The 15,051-nt window shown below is 35.9% G+C and overlaps 1 protein-coding gene across 1 annotated transcript; it reads left to right on the top strand.

Moving 5' to 3' along the window:
- The first annotated feature begins 9,866 nt into the window (after positions 1–9,866).
- LOC131046530 (BON1-associated protein 2) lies at positions 9,867–10,795 on the top strand. Its single transcript, XM_057980294.2, has one exon. The coding sequence runs from the start codon at positions 10,017–10,019 to the stop codon at positions 10,653–10,655; it is 639 nt and encodes a 212-aa protein (XP_057836277.2). The 5' UTR covers positions 9,867–10,016; the 3' UTR covers positions 10,656–10,795.
- Positions 10,796–15,051: the final 4,256 nt, after the last annotated feature.

Raw genomic sequence — 15,051 nt, 5'->3', positions numbered from 1 at the left:
TATTAAAAAGATAAAATAAAATGACACTCTTAAAAAACCAGAGTGAGTGGTTGCTAAGGGATTTGTAATAAAAAAGATGATATTGATTATGAAGAAATATTTGCTCCCATTATTAAAATGGATGTTAAAATTCTCTTTTGAATGGAAATTTATATGAAGAAATTTAAACATTTCAGACATCTAATTTTGTGGACAAAAAATATCTCTTCTTTTTTTTACTTGTTGAAGAAGTCGCTATTGGACCAATTAGGGGGCTAATAGATTATTTGAAAGTAAATTTTAAAAGTGTATTTAATATTTGTGAAACATTGAGATTTAAATAATTGTTTTTCTGTACAAGTTTGTAGGCTACACAATAGTTTATTCCTCACAAACAAAATATGCACTAGATTTCTTAAAAAAGTTTAAAATGCTTGATTGCGAGTCTACTTCTACTCCCTTTTAGTCTAGAGTTAAGCTTACTAAAAAATGTTTTGTACAAAGAGGTTAAATGCAACATTATCCATGCAAGTTGTGATAGGTTAGTATTTTTTATATGTAGTCAACTAGATATTTATTTTACAGTCAATTTAGTGTTTAGATTCATGCAAGAGCCCAACTCAAGTCATTAGTGTTTAGATTTTTGGTATTTGTGGAATGATTCACTTTGGCATTTATTTTGCTTTCAAAATCCTAAATTTCTTTGAAGATTATACATATTCAAATCATGTTGGTGATATAGATAAAAGGAAATCAATTAGTGGTTGTGCTTTTCAACTTGGATCAAGTCCCTTTACATGGAGCAGCATAAGATAAACAATTACATATTATTTTTTCACGTGAAATAGAATACAAAATAGAAGTAGTTTGGACTTAAAATATTTTAGTTCAGCTTAATTTTGTAAAATGTTTTGTTACTATTTTATTTTGTGACAGTTAAAATACAATACAAATTACGAACAATCTAATTTTGCAAAAACAAAACAAACATATAGAAATTGATATTTATTACATTCAAGATTTTGATTAAACAAAATTATATGCCTACAATTTTGTTTTACTAAAGAAATGCAAATCTAATATGTTTGCCAAAAGTATGATGTTTGCCCTCTCCTTTATACCTTTCTTTATCGTTCTTACTGATCTTAAAGAAGTATATTAGGGGAAAAACTATAATAGAATAAGATTGTCTAAACTTTTCTGTAAACACTCTAGAAAATGGAACATTCCAAAGTTTTAGAAGAAACTAGAAATTGGACCTTTCAAAATATGCAACTGTAAAACAGGTTTGGGCTGCCATTGAGATGAGGAGACAATCAATCATCGATTGGATGTTAGGAGTTAGATTCCGATATGTGTTTGAAAGGGGAATTTCTAAATTTTAGTGTAAATAACTTTGACACATTTTATTTATTTATTTGTGCAGTGCCCTGTTTTTCCCCTGTTCTCCTGTATTTATGAAAGTTTTACTTAAAAATTATTTGCTGGAATATTATTAATTCAAAATTTCTTTGAAAACAAAAGGAGGACAGAAAATGTGGTGGAGAAGAGTTTGCAAGCGCAACAAATGTAAAACTGCCAGGCGTTTTCCCCAGCTTTTACTAACGGTAGTCATTTCCGGCCGTCATTTCTACACCTGCCCTAAAACGTTATATGAATGAACAGAAGTAGCAGCTAATGCCACAGAATTACAGAGCCCCTGTTAGAATTTATCATATTTGCATTACAAAGCTAATTTGTGGCATAGATCTGTTTGTGGTGCGGCGGTGGATAAACAGAGAGTGGAATAGGATATAAGTTGTTGGCGTTGGCAAATGGAGTAGAGGAAGGATAGCCCATCGACACGCCACTTAAACTCGCGCTCCCTGTCGTGTTTTGCTGCTCAATACGAGAAGCGTTTTCATAACTCCTATGCTATGGAAGTCTGGTGGAAATTGGAGAATTGATGAAGAATTGAGGGGGATTAACGTGTTGTAAGAAACGAAGAGAGAAATGGATGGTACCATGAGGCCTCCCTTTGCCCGTCTTCAAACGATAGCTGAGGCAATGCAAGCCATGAGGAGGTCCGAATCCATTCAAGATTTCAGAGAGGGGCACTCTACTCCATCCCACGCTTCTCTTCCCATACCTCGTCTTGCAAAAGATTTGTATGTTGAGAGCAATGGGCGATCCTTTGCTGAGGCTCAGCTATAACTTGTCGTTCCAGACAGGATCGCAGCCTCCTTGTGCATCAACATGTGTGAATGCAGAGTGCGAGAAATCATTATCAGCGCACACAAGGGTGTAAGTGCGCATCCTTCTCCCCAACCTTCTTACATTTTCAAGATCATCAGCAGATATTCCCGTTATCTCCAGAATCCTTGTGTCCATTAAAATAGAGCTGAAGAAGCAGTATCAGGTATTGCCACTAATTAAAGATATAGGTATCCCGAAAGCTCGTAATTTGCTCCCTAGGAGTGTCTCCTTTTCTGAGAAAACTGTTTTTGCTTGGAGTATATGAGGAAAAATGTTAATTCTGACAAATCAAACGGATTGCTGAGCATATATATCAATCCATTTGCCGTGTCTCAAATCAAATCTGAGGAGTCAAATTTGGTGTGGAGGTGTCTTGGAAGTTGAACAGTGGTTACATAGAAGTTTCGTAGAGAATACTCGGAATGCCCAAACCAACTAAGCGTCACCTTCCTTTCCGTCCCATTGAATTCCTCTGCTTTAATCTCCAATGAGCCATTGACGCGGTCTGACTACCGTACCAGAATAGTATTGATTCCGTCCACGGCTTTCGGTAAAGCTGGCATCTAACACATGGTTTATAAAAACAGAACTCTCTTTTATCGTAGAAAATACGGGAGGGGCCATAATGGTCGAGGTGAAGGGAATATTTATTAAAAACACGTCAGAATTTTAGTGATAGACCCAACAAAAATAATTTATGTTATATGGATGCAAATTCGTTACGTATACATTAGTCTAGCATGTTCAATAGTTATCTATTTGGATGGTTGACCGATCCTAGGTCAGCCACACCTTTGGAGATTGCATTGCACACCATGGGTCCTTGATCCCAACATCACATGGCTAACAAACAGTTGAGCACCTTGTAGGGCTTTTGTTTTGTTGGTTCACACGTGGCATTGCTGAAAGCAAAAATTCAGGTTGAAATTCAAGTTGAAATGATAGATTGTTGGAAAATGATTAGGAAATGAAAAGAGCCTTTAAGGGCCATTGTTTTCCATAATAGAGATTGTTTCTCCTTTTCATTCTGTGAGAAGTTCTTCTTTCAGGGTTGTGGCAAATATCTAGGTTTCTTTCTCGAAAAGACCATAATTCAACTGGACAAGATATCATACTAGCTAACAGGTTTGATGCTTTGCCACGAGGGGAGGATTTTACTAATTTTACTTAATCATGAAGTTTAAAGTTTTCTCTTGGAATGTTAGGGGGACGTCACTTCCCCATCGCAAGTATGAGGTCAAAGAATCTTTGAATAAATGGAAACATAATATTGTCTTTTTACAAGAAGTAAAGCTCAGTGGTAACCATCTCCTTTCTTCCCTATCCAATGTTTAGAGAAGTGCTTTTTTTCTTCATATGTTGCATATAGAAGGAAGGGGGGTGTTGTTATTGGTGCAGCTTCTTGGATCAATAAGTTTATCATTGATAAGGGGGATGATCCATCACATAGTTGTGTGTGGATCATGTTGTTTATCAATGGACAACTCATTGGTTTATGTTTTGTCTATGTTTCAAATATAGCCAATGACAGATGTGATATATAGGAATGGATTAATAATAATTTACCCAAGCTGTTTGGGTGATTGGTGGTGATTTTAACATGGTAGATCACCACTTTGATCGCAGATGACATAATCATGTTAAATTAAGTAATGAAGAGTTTGATAGATGGCCTTTTTGTTGGAATTTAGTGGGTGTGATTGATCTTATCCACAAAATGTTTTCTAGCTATCACCATAATTGGTTTACTTGGACTAATTGTAGATTGGGAGTTGATCGAAAACTAAGTAGATTAGATAGGTTTTATATCTCTCCCAATCTACATTTATTGCAAGATTCCAGTGGGTTTTGTGTGAAAGTTGATTATTCTACTTCATTGTTAGATCACTTTCCTATTATCTGTGTCATTTCAAGGGATGATGTTATGGAAGTTGACTATTAGCTTCCTTATAAATTGAACACTTCGCATCTTAAAATCCATTCATTTGATACAACCTTAATATAAATCTAGAACTCCATTCCTAAACCTAAAGAAGGAGAATCTTATAGGAAATGGTGGCATGCTGCTTTATGTAAATGTTTTGATTTTTTACGATCCTTTAGTAAAAGGTTGGCTGGTTAACGAAAAAAGGAAAGATAAATCTCTTCAAGGAAAGCTAGTGCTCAATAGAAAATTACGCACCTCAGATCCTTATAATATTGCAATTTAGTCTTCCATAGATTCTTTAGAAACCCAACTTCATAAATTGGGTATTTATAATAGTTAAGGGGCCAAAGTTAGAGTTAGACTTCACTAGATTAAGGAAGGCAATTGAGGCTCTAAGTATTTCCTTAACTTTATGAGTTATACACATAAAAAGGAAATGATTGGTACAATTAAAGATGAGGATGACCATGTCCATACAATCTAGAGGATATTAAGTCCCCATTTCACAATTTCTATTAAACACTTTCTAAAGAGGATCACCATTTTCAAGATGCTCAATCTATCTTGGAAGATATGCTTAAAGACTTTATTCCAAGAAAGGTTGATCAAGATTACAATAGATTTATTGATAAGGAGCTATCCATAGAAGACTTAGAACATGTTGTGTTTGCTATGGCTCCTAACAAAAGCCCAGGTTCTGATGGGTTGCCATTTGAATTTTATCAAAAAATGTGGCCTCACATCAAGGAAGACTTTTATATGGTTTACCTTGAAGATTTGGAATAGTGTTCTTTAGGGGTTGATATTAATGTTCAGGCCTTATGAAATTGAAGCCTAAAGGAAAAAATGTAGATTCTATTTCTAGATGGCGTCCAATTACTCTCTTGAATACTTCATACAAAATAATTGCCAAACCGTTAGCATTAAACCATTAGCTAAGGGGATAGTTAGGTTTGAACAAGTGTCTTGGTGGAAGATATATTTTAGATAATCTAATTTTGGCTTGGGAGACTAGTGAATGGGCACACCAATTAGCGTAGGATGCATTACTAGTAAAATTAGACTTTGACAAAGCTTATGATGGAATGAGATGAAGTTTTAATCATCAAATTGTTGCAATATTTGTGTTTTGGACGAAACTATGCAAGTATGTTCAAATGCTTTTTAAAGATGTCAATGCTCATTTGGTGATCAATCTCTCATTGACTGAACTGTTCTTTCTAGAACACTCTATTAGGCAAGGTTTTCATTTGTCACCTTTTCTATATGTCTTGGTAGTTGATGCTTTGGGATATGTGCTACAAACGTATAATCAAATGAATTTGATTAAAGTTATATATATATTCCCAACAATGCAATTGTATTGAATTAACATTTTGCTAATGGTAGTTTGCTATTCATTCAAAGTTATGAATCTAAAATCAACAAAGTGTTGGGGGTCCTTAATTTATATTGTTCTATTTTGGGATCAAAATTAGCTTACTGTAAAACTGAATTCTTTATGATCCAATCAGACCTAGTACCCCATTGGATTCTACAGGAATGGACACAAATTAAGCATTGGTAAGATCACAAGATACCTATGCATCCCTTTTAGATTGGGAGACAGTTTGTTTGATATGTGGAAATGATTCTTATGTAAGCTAAAAAATAAATTGTTCACATGAGGGAACAAATTTCTTTCATTTGTAGGAAAGATACAAGTGGTTAATAAGATATTCTTGGCTTCTCATGTTTACTACTCATTGTGTTGGATGCCTTCCAAACAAGGCTATGCGGATCTAAACAAAATCATTTGTCAGTTCTTGTGGACAAATTTGGAGGGAAAAAAAGGCTTCAAAGTAGCCTCTTGGTTACATTGTATTCAACCCAAAGATAAAGGTGGGTTGGGTCTGTTGGATTCAAAAACATAAGGGATTTGTTTAGTGTTGAAGAAGTTGAGAAAATACAACTTTAGAGATCCCAAGAGCACCTACAAGCAAAATACTTGTCACAAGAGAATATTGGAGACAAAAACACAATAATGGCTCTGAAGAAAAAGATTATCATTCAGAGAGGGAATTGAAAAGAAAAATGCAATACAGTCCTTATAAAAGGAGAATATGCAACCCTAAAGATATGCAACCCTAAAGAAATCCTAAAGGGATTAAGTATATTTAATAATTAGAATAATTATTAAATACCTACCATATTATTAAATGCCTAAGTTTAGCTTAAGCGTAGAGTATAATAGATTAATAATTAAATAAATAATTATTAGCTAATACAAGATAACTCTAACACCCCCCTTAAGATAAACTTAGTGAGTAGCTAAAAAAATAAATGCACAAAAGAAAAATGCAACTACATGAAAAAGACAAATTTGGGTCCTGACAACAAATCCTGATGAGGTACCCAAGTACAAAAGAGTCTCTGTAAAGCGAAGAAATAGAGAAAACCACATGGGAAAAAACTCTACTCCAAAAAGAGATGAAATACAAGTGAAGGACTGAAGAAGCCTCCAAACAAGAATGTTCCAAAAGATAGGAACAAAAGAAAAGCAGAAGAATCACTGAAGCATGAAGAACCTGCAAACATTGTCAAAGAATAATTGTTGATCTGAAGAACCTCCACTAAAATAGAAGATGATAAGGTAGAGAAGACTGTAATCTGCATGAGTTCCCTCAAATAACTCTACTCGAATCAGATGGCAAACAAAGGCAAACAACTGAACTTGAAGATACAGATGGCAAAAAACACCAAAGTCTGAAGAGCTGATCAATTGAAGATGGAAGGTTGCCTCCAAAAATAGGAATGAAAGAGTGTCCATATGGTAAATGATCCATCTCACCGAAATGCATAGGTAACTAGCCACTGCATTCGCCTAGTACATAGGAACAACTACTGAATACATAGCTCACTCCAACGAACCAAGGAAGCATTAGAACCAACAACGAACAGGAGAAACCCCGTCATAATGCTGACAAGGGAGAGGTGACAGGTACACTGAAACTGAATGCCAAGAAAAACTGCATGATGAAGAACCAGGAACATCGAGAGTGCAACAGAAAGTACAAACACATATAAAGGCCAGTGTCATGGAAGGAACACTCACTTGACAAAATCATGAGGCTAATATCATGGAAGGAACACTCACGTGACAAAGGTAGATGGCAAACAAAGGAAAACATCAAACTCCCCATGGTACTTTATAATGGAGTGCAAGTACAATAAGGCACAAGATGTGCAAGATCAAAAGCATGCAAGGCATAGTGGCACTTTATCTCAGTGCGTTGGCAAAAAAGAAAATGCTTACAAAATGATGTATACAATGCTCTAATACCATGTAAAAGTTGTAGAAATACAACCTCACAAAACCCAGTGAACACTTGTATGCAAATAACCTGTCACAACAATAGAAGATTCACAAAATACAAAGATTGCTTTGAAAACCTAGAGCAAAAGAATGCAATTAATGATAATCAGATTGGTTTACAAAAGAGATCAATCTTTATATAAGGAGATGAAACCTAAAAAGGAAAACCCTAAAAACAATTAATAATTAATAATAAATTAATTATTAATATTCCTAAGTTTAGCTTCCTAAATTTAGCTTAAGTGAAATATAGAAAAGGTGACTTAATTATTAAATCAATATAATTTAATTAATTAAGTAAACTAATACATTTACTCTAACATCCCTCCTTAAGATGAAGTTAGGGAGAAGCTAAAAAACAACTAAGGACTAGATGCATGAAAGCCAAAATGGGTCCCGACAACAAGGCCTGATGAGGTACCCAAGTACAATGAAATCTCGATAAAGTGGTGAAAAGGAGAAAATCCTGTGGCAAAAAAACTCCTCTCCAAGAAGAGATGAAAGCTCAAGTGAATGACTAAGAATCCTCCAAACAAGAATGTTCCAAAAGATAGGAACAAAAGACGAGCATGAAGAAGAACCAAGAACATCTGACCGTGCAGACATGAAAGTACAAGCAAATACAAAGGGTGTGCAAACCAAGGCACACACGCATGAGAAAGGTATGAAGGCAAACAAAGGAAAACATCAAACCCCCATGACACTTTATATCATAGTGCGAGTACAATAAGTAACAAAACTGATGTGCAAGATCTCATACAACATGTGCAATACAGAGGCACTTTATCTCAGTGCGATTACAAAATCATAAGTGCTTACAATGAAAGCTCAAAATGTCAAAAAAAAGACATAATACTGGAAATACATGAATAACAACCAAAACCAAGTCATCCCACGCAAATGAGAAGTTTCCACGATCTCATATGTCCAAGTAATTCACTAGAGTATGAAAACACAAAAAACTGAATAAAATGCACCTGGAGTAAAATCTGGAAAAAGTGCATGGATGGTTGTAGAGAGCTCTGAAACACCATCCCAATGCCACTAGAATCATGAAAAACAGAGAAACTGGTTAAAAGTTATGAGCTCGGGACTAGAAACAACACCTCTGACTTCAAATGGTGGTAGAATGTACCAGCAGAAAAACTAGGTGATGAAACATGCATATATGGAAACTAGACAAAATCAGCTTTCCAAAGATATCTTGTTTGCCAAAAAACGATGTTGTATGCTCAAGTTATAGCCAAAAGAAAAAAAAACCCGTCTTTTATGGCACAAAGAGGGTAAAAAAGGGCCATGAAGAGCTGACTGTACCGCTAATGTCAATATACAAATGTGTAAATGTGATACAAGTAAAAGTATTTTGTTTACCTAACATTTGAGAAGGGAAAAAGTGGATGTGGATTGTGCTTTTACAATGACATCAAAATGTTCGTAAATAAAAATTCAATTTTGAAACAATTTGACATGCAAATGACGAGTAAATACATGAAATATGCCATCTTTTGGTTTTTGTGAAGGTGTTATTTTATTACTCCAAATAAAATAAACCCTCCCCACTTGTTTTCAACTATATGAAACCGTTACATTCAAATGATAGTAGAAGAGTGTCATAATATTCAAAAGGGAACAATCAATAATGCTGTTACATACTAAGCAACTCTATTATTATCTATATTTTTGAAACTCTTGTATACTAATAATATTGCTGCAATCGTCAGATTCCTTTCTATTAAAGATATCTCTCCACATAATTTATCTATATTTTTTAAATATAAATATACTAATAGTAATATAACTGCATGTACATCCTCTCCACAAATTCTGTCATCCCACAACGGGTGAATTTTTTTGGCAGTTGTAACGTCCACCAAAGACTTACAAAGACAAAGGAAAGCCAAACCACGCTTGTTAAATGACCTTTTCCACCATCTCTTACCAGTTTAGTGTAACAGAAATGTGTGCCTAACAGAATACCTCTTTCCTTTTTAATATCCTATCTTTCTAGGAAACCCATCTTTCTTAGCCTGCAAGTTTGGTACTCCAAGAGGAAGATTCAGGCATTTATTATTAATTGCTTTTAAACAGCGAACAATTACCCACTAATGATGACTTTTTCTTTTGATAACTACATATGCAAACCGCCCAGTCCATTAGAGCTAAAGAAAGTTTATTTAAGGAATACAATACATGACGAGTTCTTTCGGAGTACGTATTCTGGAATCATCCTGAATGTGCGACGTTACTTCTACCAGACTTTAAATTTGAATGGTCACATTTTTCTCTTAGACTCCAAAACAGTCGGTACGCGGCCAATGGCCTGATATATAGTCCAGCCTGTGGAAGTAAAATTGCAAATTCTGTTGATCAACACATAGTTTTCTCAAAAGAAGAGAAAAGCAAATTAAGAGTGCTAGGAGGGTTGAGGAAATTGAATAGTTTTCTTCGAAGAGAAGAAACGCAAATTAAGGTTTAAGCCACAATTGAAAATTGTTGTCGTCGTCGTAGCCTCTCCACTCGATGGACGCAGCAGCGCTGGAGGTCACAATTATATCTGCGGATGGTCTGAAAAACGTAAGAAAGCTGGGGGGAAGAATGCGCACTTATGCAGTTGTATGCAGTAACGACGACGTTAATTCGAGTGCATCTACGCGGATTAACAAAGATGATGGGTGTAATCCTGTTTGGAATGAGAAGCTGCAGCTGAGGATTAGCAGTGGATTGCATGCTTGTTCTCTAAACATTCAAATCTATTGCAACACAAGCTTTGGAAAGCGAGCAGTGGGACGGAGCAAAGTGCCGTTGTCCCACATAACATTGGGTTACAGAGCACCCAACGGTTTACATTACCTGAGCTATCGATTGAGGACAAAGAATGGAAAGCGCAGTGGTACCATCGATCTCTCTCTGCGGATTTTGACACAGCCTAACCGCCCTCAAATGTTTAATCCTTCCATTTCAAAGTTTCCAGGCCAAGGAAGTTATCAAAACAGTCATCCTTTCTCAAACGGAATGTCGGCACCTGGGCGTCATCAGTTGCAGCAAAACACAGCAGTGAATGGGGTGCCATCGACGTGGATGGGTTACCCTCAGAGTCAGAGTCACTCATCTCCATACTTATCTGCTCCTCCCTCCTTTTATCCACCGCCACAATATTAGCTGTATCATATCATATCTATGACTCATTCAATACTCTGTAAACGCCCTACTGCACCTACAAATTCTCCTTTGTAAACGCGTTATTCAGGTTACAAGACAACTGTACCACTAAAAAGAGTGGGGGCTATCAAGTTCCACAGCTGTGCATAATTTGTTCAGATGAAATTTTATTATTGGTTTTCTAATTACTTCAGATATTTTAATCTATTTTAAAACTTTTCTAATTAATTCAGATATTTTAATCTATTTTAAAAATCTTTAAAAATGTATCAGAATTTATTAGAATTTACTCTAGTTTTTGGTCATCATCCTGGTCCATTTAAATTTTAATCTATTTAAAAACTCTTAAGAAATGTATCAGAATTTATTAGAATTTACTCTAGTTTTGGATGAATTTTTATAGTCATGTCATCATCCTGATTCATTTCTCATGTAAACAAGTAGAATCTCTTTAAACATTTTTTAATTAGAATGTGTCTAGTTTTGTATTCTAAGTACTATGGTATAGTGTCTTTATCTCAACAATAAATGAAAGAATCACTCTCTATATACTGAGGCTATTCACATTGGATCCTTGGGAACAAACATTAACCAAGGTCTAATCAAGCTTATTCCTAAAGAGGGTGACAGAACCCTAATTAAAAACTGGAGACCTATTACACTGTTGAATGTGTCATATAAAATCTTAGCGAAATTGACTACATGCAGATTGGAGAAAATCTTACCTAAGATTATCAGTACTACTCAAACAGGGTTTGTCAAAGGACGGTATATACTAGAAAACCTAATCACCTGTTGGGAATCACTCCATTGGGCAAAGGAATCAGGGCAAAATGGAGCTATGTTACTCATAGACTTTGAGAAAACTTATGATAGAATAGAATGGGAATATATCATTCAGATGCTTCAATCATTAGGATTCCCCCCTGGATTTTGTAAATTGGTCAAAACACTATTATGTGATGCCAATGCCTCTATTGAAGTAAATGGGATAAGGTCTTCCAACTTTACACTAACTAGATCTATCAGGCAAGGATGTCCTTTAGCTCCAACCGTATTTGTTCTAGTTGTTGATGCAATGTTCTACTTACTTAAAGACTCCTCTATCACTCCTCCTGTTAGGGGCATATCCTTACCTAACAAAAAGGAAATCTGTAATGCCCAATTTGCTGACGATACTGCAATTTTAATTAAACTCGAGGAAGAAAACCTTACTGCTCTGCTAAAAAATATAGATATATTTTGCCTAGCCTCTGGCAGTAAGATAGCTATGCATAAATCCAATCTCCTTGGTTGGGATGACAACCCCCCGAACTGGCTTTCAAAACTCTCTCTCAATTGGTTGGGCCCTACCTAGATTGTAAAATACCTACGTGTCCCTTTCTCTGTCCTTCCAAATTTAAAAGAATTGTGGGAATGGGTAAGGAATAAGATAGAGAAGAAGCTCTCTAAATGGAACAGGAACTTTCTGTCATTGGCTGGAAGATTTCAGGTCTGTCAAAAGATATTGGCATCATATAATATCTATTTCTCCTCTGCTTGGCTCTTTAGAAACTACTAATTCAATCATATCCAAAAATGGATTACGGAATTCCTATGGTCAGATGGAAAGGGTGCTAGGAAGCAGCATGCAGTGAAATGGGAGTGGTGCACTATGCATAAGCTATCTGGCGGGATGGGGTTGAAAGACCTCAAACTACAGGGCATTGCCCTCGCCTCCAAGTGGATTCTTAAGGCCATGGAAGGGGATGAGCCATGGAAAATTCTATTAAGAAATAATATTGCATCCTCGATCCCTAAGAAAGCCAGGAAATGGAAGGATCTCCCCATTCTTGACCTTCTTCTTGGATAGGTAGAGGTATCCCCAACCACTTTTGAGATCTTTAAGTCCCTATGGAAAGCTTGGGAACAAGTGAAGCACTTGGTACACATCAAAGTGAATGGCACTGTACAGGGGCATATTGCCAATAACAGATCAATATGGTGGAATCTATTTCATAATTGGAAACCTTTAGCCGCTCTCCAAGGATGCTCTACACTGAAATGGAACAATATGGGTATTAAATATTTTGAACATATATTTGAGAATGGCCAATTGAGATCATGGGAGGAGCTGAAACTTACCTTCTCTATCCCGACATCCCAGAGCAAGACCTATAACATCCTTAAAATGGCTTTATCTTCTGTTATTCCCCCCTCTCACCCCCCTCTACTTCACTCCCCCCTCTCTGCACTTTGCTGGGCCGATGGCACACCTCTCCCCGCCCTTAAAGCCAAATGCATATATTCTTCACTTACCAAGGTTGATACCATATTTCTGCACCTTAACAGTTGTTGGGGTCTAAACTGGGAACCAAAGGACTGAAAAGATAGGTTGGGTAAGTTCTGGATGGCCCAAAATGAACCAAAAAAATAGTTCTTTGGCTGGCGCCTCCTGTTAAATAAACTCCCCATAAAAGATAAGGAGGGTAATTGCTTAAACCGCAACATATGTAGAGTACCTGAAACTGTGAAACATATATTTTTTGAATGTCATTTTGCAAAAGAAATATGGAGATTGTTCGACCTTAATCTGGAATCTAGTTTTGTTGAAAACATAGATGTTATTCTAGGCTATATTAAGGGCTATAGGAAAACTGCAAATATCTTTTGGTCTTTATTTTCTTTAGAGGTTCTTTGGCTCATTTGGAAGTATCATAATGATGACGTCTTTAATAGCAGCTCCAGGCACCTCACCAAGTCTTTTAGGAGACTCATTTTTTACACTATCTCTATGCAGGTCACTGTTGTAATTAAGTTGGATTCAGACAAATTTGACAGATGAATAAGGAAGGAGCTACCACTGTGTACATCCGAGAGTTATCTCATGGTTTCACTTGGGAGAGGGATGAACCGAGCAAGGCCACATTTGAGCAAGCACTAATGGCCTTCATGAGGCAAATGGAGTGTAGGCACTTACACATGGAGATCACTCGGGAGGAGGCAAGAGGTATTCACATTTGTATAATATATATAATGTAATATGTAACATATAATATATTTTTTAAATTAAAATTACAAATAAAAATTGGATATCTGAGAAAATCGGATATCCAATTTGCATAGGTAATTACCAGGCCAAGGTGTACTGACACCTAGGCCAAGCAAAAAGTCAACACGGATTTTTCACGTTTTTAGGCGAGTGAGGAAGGCTATTTTTTTCACATCGCCTCTTTTTGGCCCCCCTTGATCCTGCACTAACCCCTACTCATAAATAATTTAATTATTCATAAAATTAACCAAAGTAGTAATTAGGATCTAAATTTAATGGTTCATCTTGCCTATCAAGTAAAATATTTGAGACAATTATTCATTTGAAATTACCCTTAAAATATTAATTGCCTATCTAAATTTTGAAAAGACTTGATATTAATGCAAGAGTTATCAATCAAATCACTAACCTTCCATCTAAATTTGGCTCTGCTAGTCAAAAGATTAACCACATCCAAGGAGTCACCCTCAATAATAATATTTTTCAAAACTGGAGTTTTAGCTATGATGATTCCATGGAAGGCCACCACCACCTCAACAAAATGTGAAGTCTACACTTCAAGGTTGATTGATTGCATATGCAAAGTTTATCCTCCCATCATGGTTTCACATGCCACCACCTCTACCTGCCTACCTTGGGTTCCTCTATGAGGAACCATCAAAGTTAATATTTAACCAACCATAGGTAAGGGTACCACGTAGTTCTAGTCCTGATAGTTAATTTTATATTCCCATTACATAGGGGATCCCTTATTTTCCATGTTTTGGAAATTTGAAATTCCAACTTTGTTGGGTTTTTATTGGGCTTCTTCAAAGTAGACTCTTTGATGTTTTCATTGATAACATTACCAATTGACTCCACCAATAAATTCTATGACCTCTTTTTGCTCCTGAAAATCTTATTGTTTCACTCCTTCCAAACTCTCCAACCTGTATCAAGAAGAACCATCCATCATAGCCCCTCAATGAGAGGGTAAGAAAATGGTGGGTGCTAGCTTTCAAACATACGTTTATGGCCACACCCATGAAAGGAGAAGACAACCAAAGAGATTATATTTTATATTCTAAGTATAATTGTAGTGCACTAATAGATGATCACTAGATTCCTCATCTTGTTCACAATAAAAAAAAAACTATTAACTAACTTCATACCATGCTTCTTGAGGTTGTCAATTATAAGAATTTCTCTATGACATGCTATCCACCAGAAGAAATAGATTTTAGGAATAACATTAGGATTCCATAGTCTCTTCTAGTTGAAGGTGGGCGACCAAACCGGTTCGATAAGCTTAAGGCCAACATTCATAGAATAGCCCCCATTACTTGACTTAGGCAAATGAAAACATGCTTGAGATGAGTTATCAAG

Source organism: Cryptomeria japonica, chromosome 11 (assembly GCF_030272615.1).
Source record: "Cryptomeria japonica chromosome 11, Sugi_1.0, whole genome shotgun sequence".
Lineage (NCBI taxonomy): Eukaryota > Viridiplantae > Streptophyta > Pinopsida > Cupressales > Cupressaceae > Cryptomeria > Cryptomeria japonica.
Note: the sequence above shows the minus strand (reverse complement) of the source record. Positions and strands in the feature narration are given on the sequence as shown.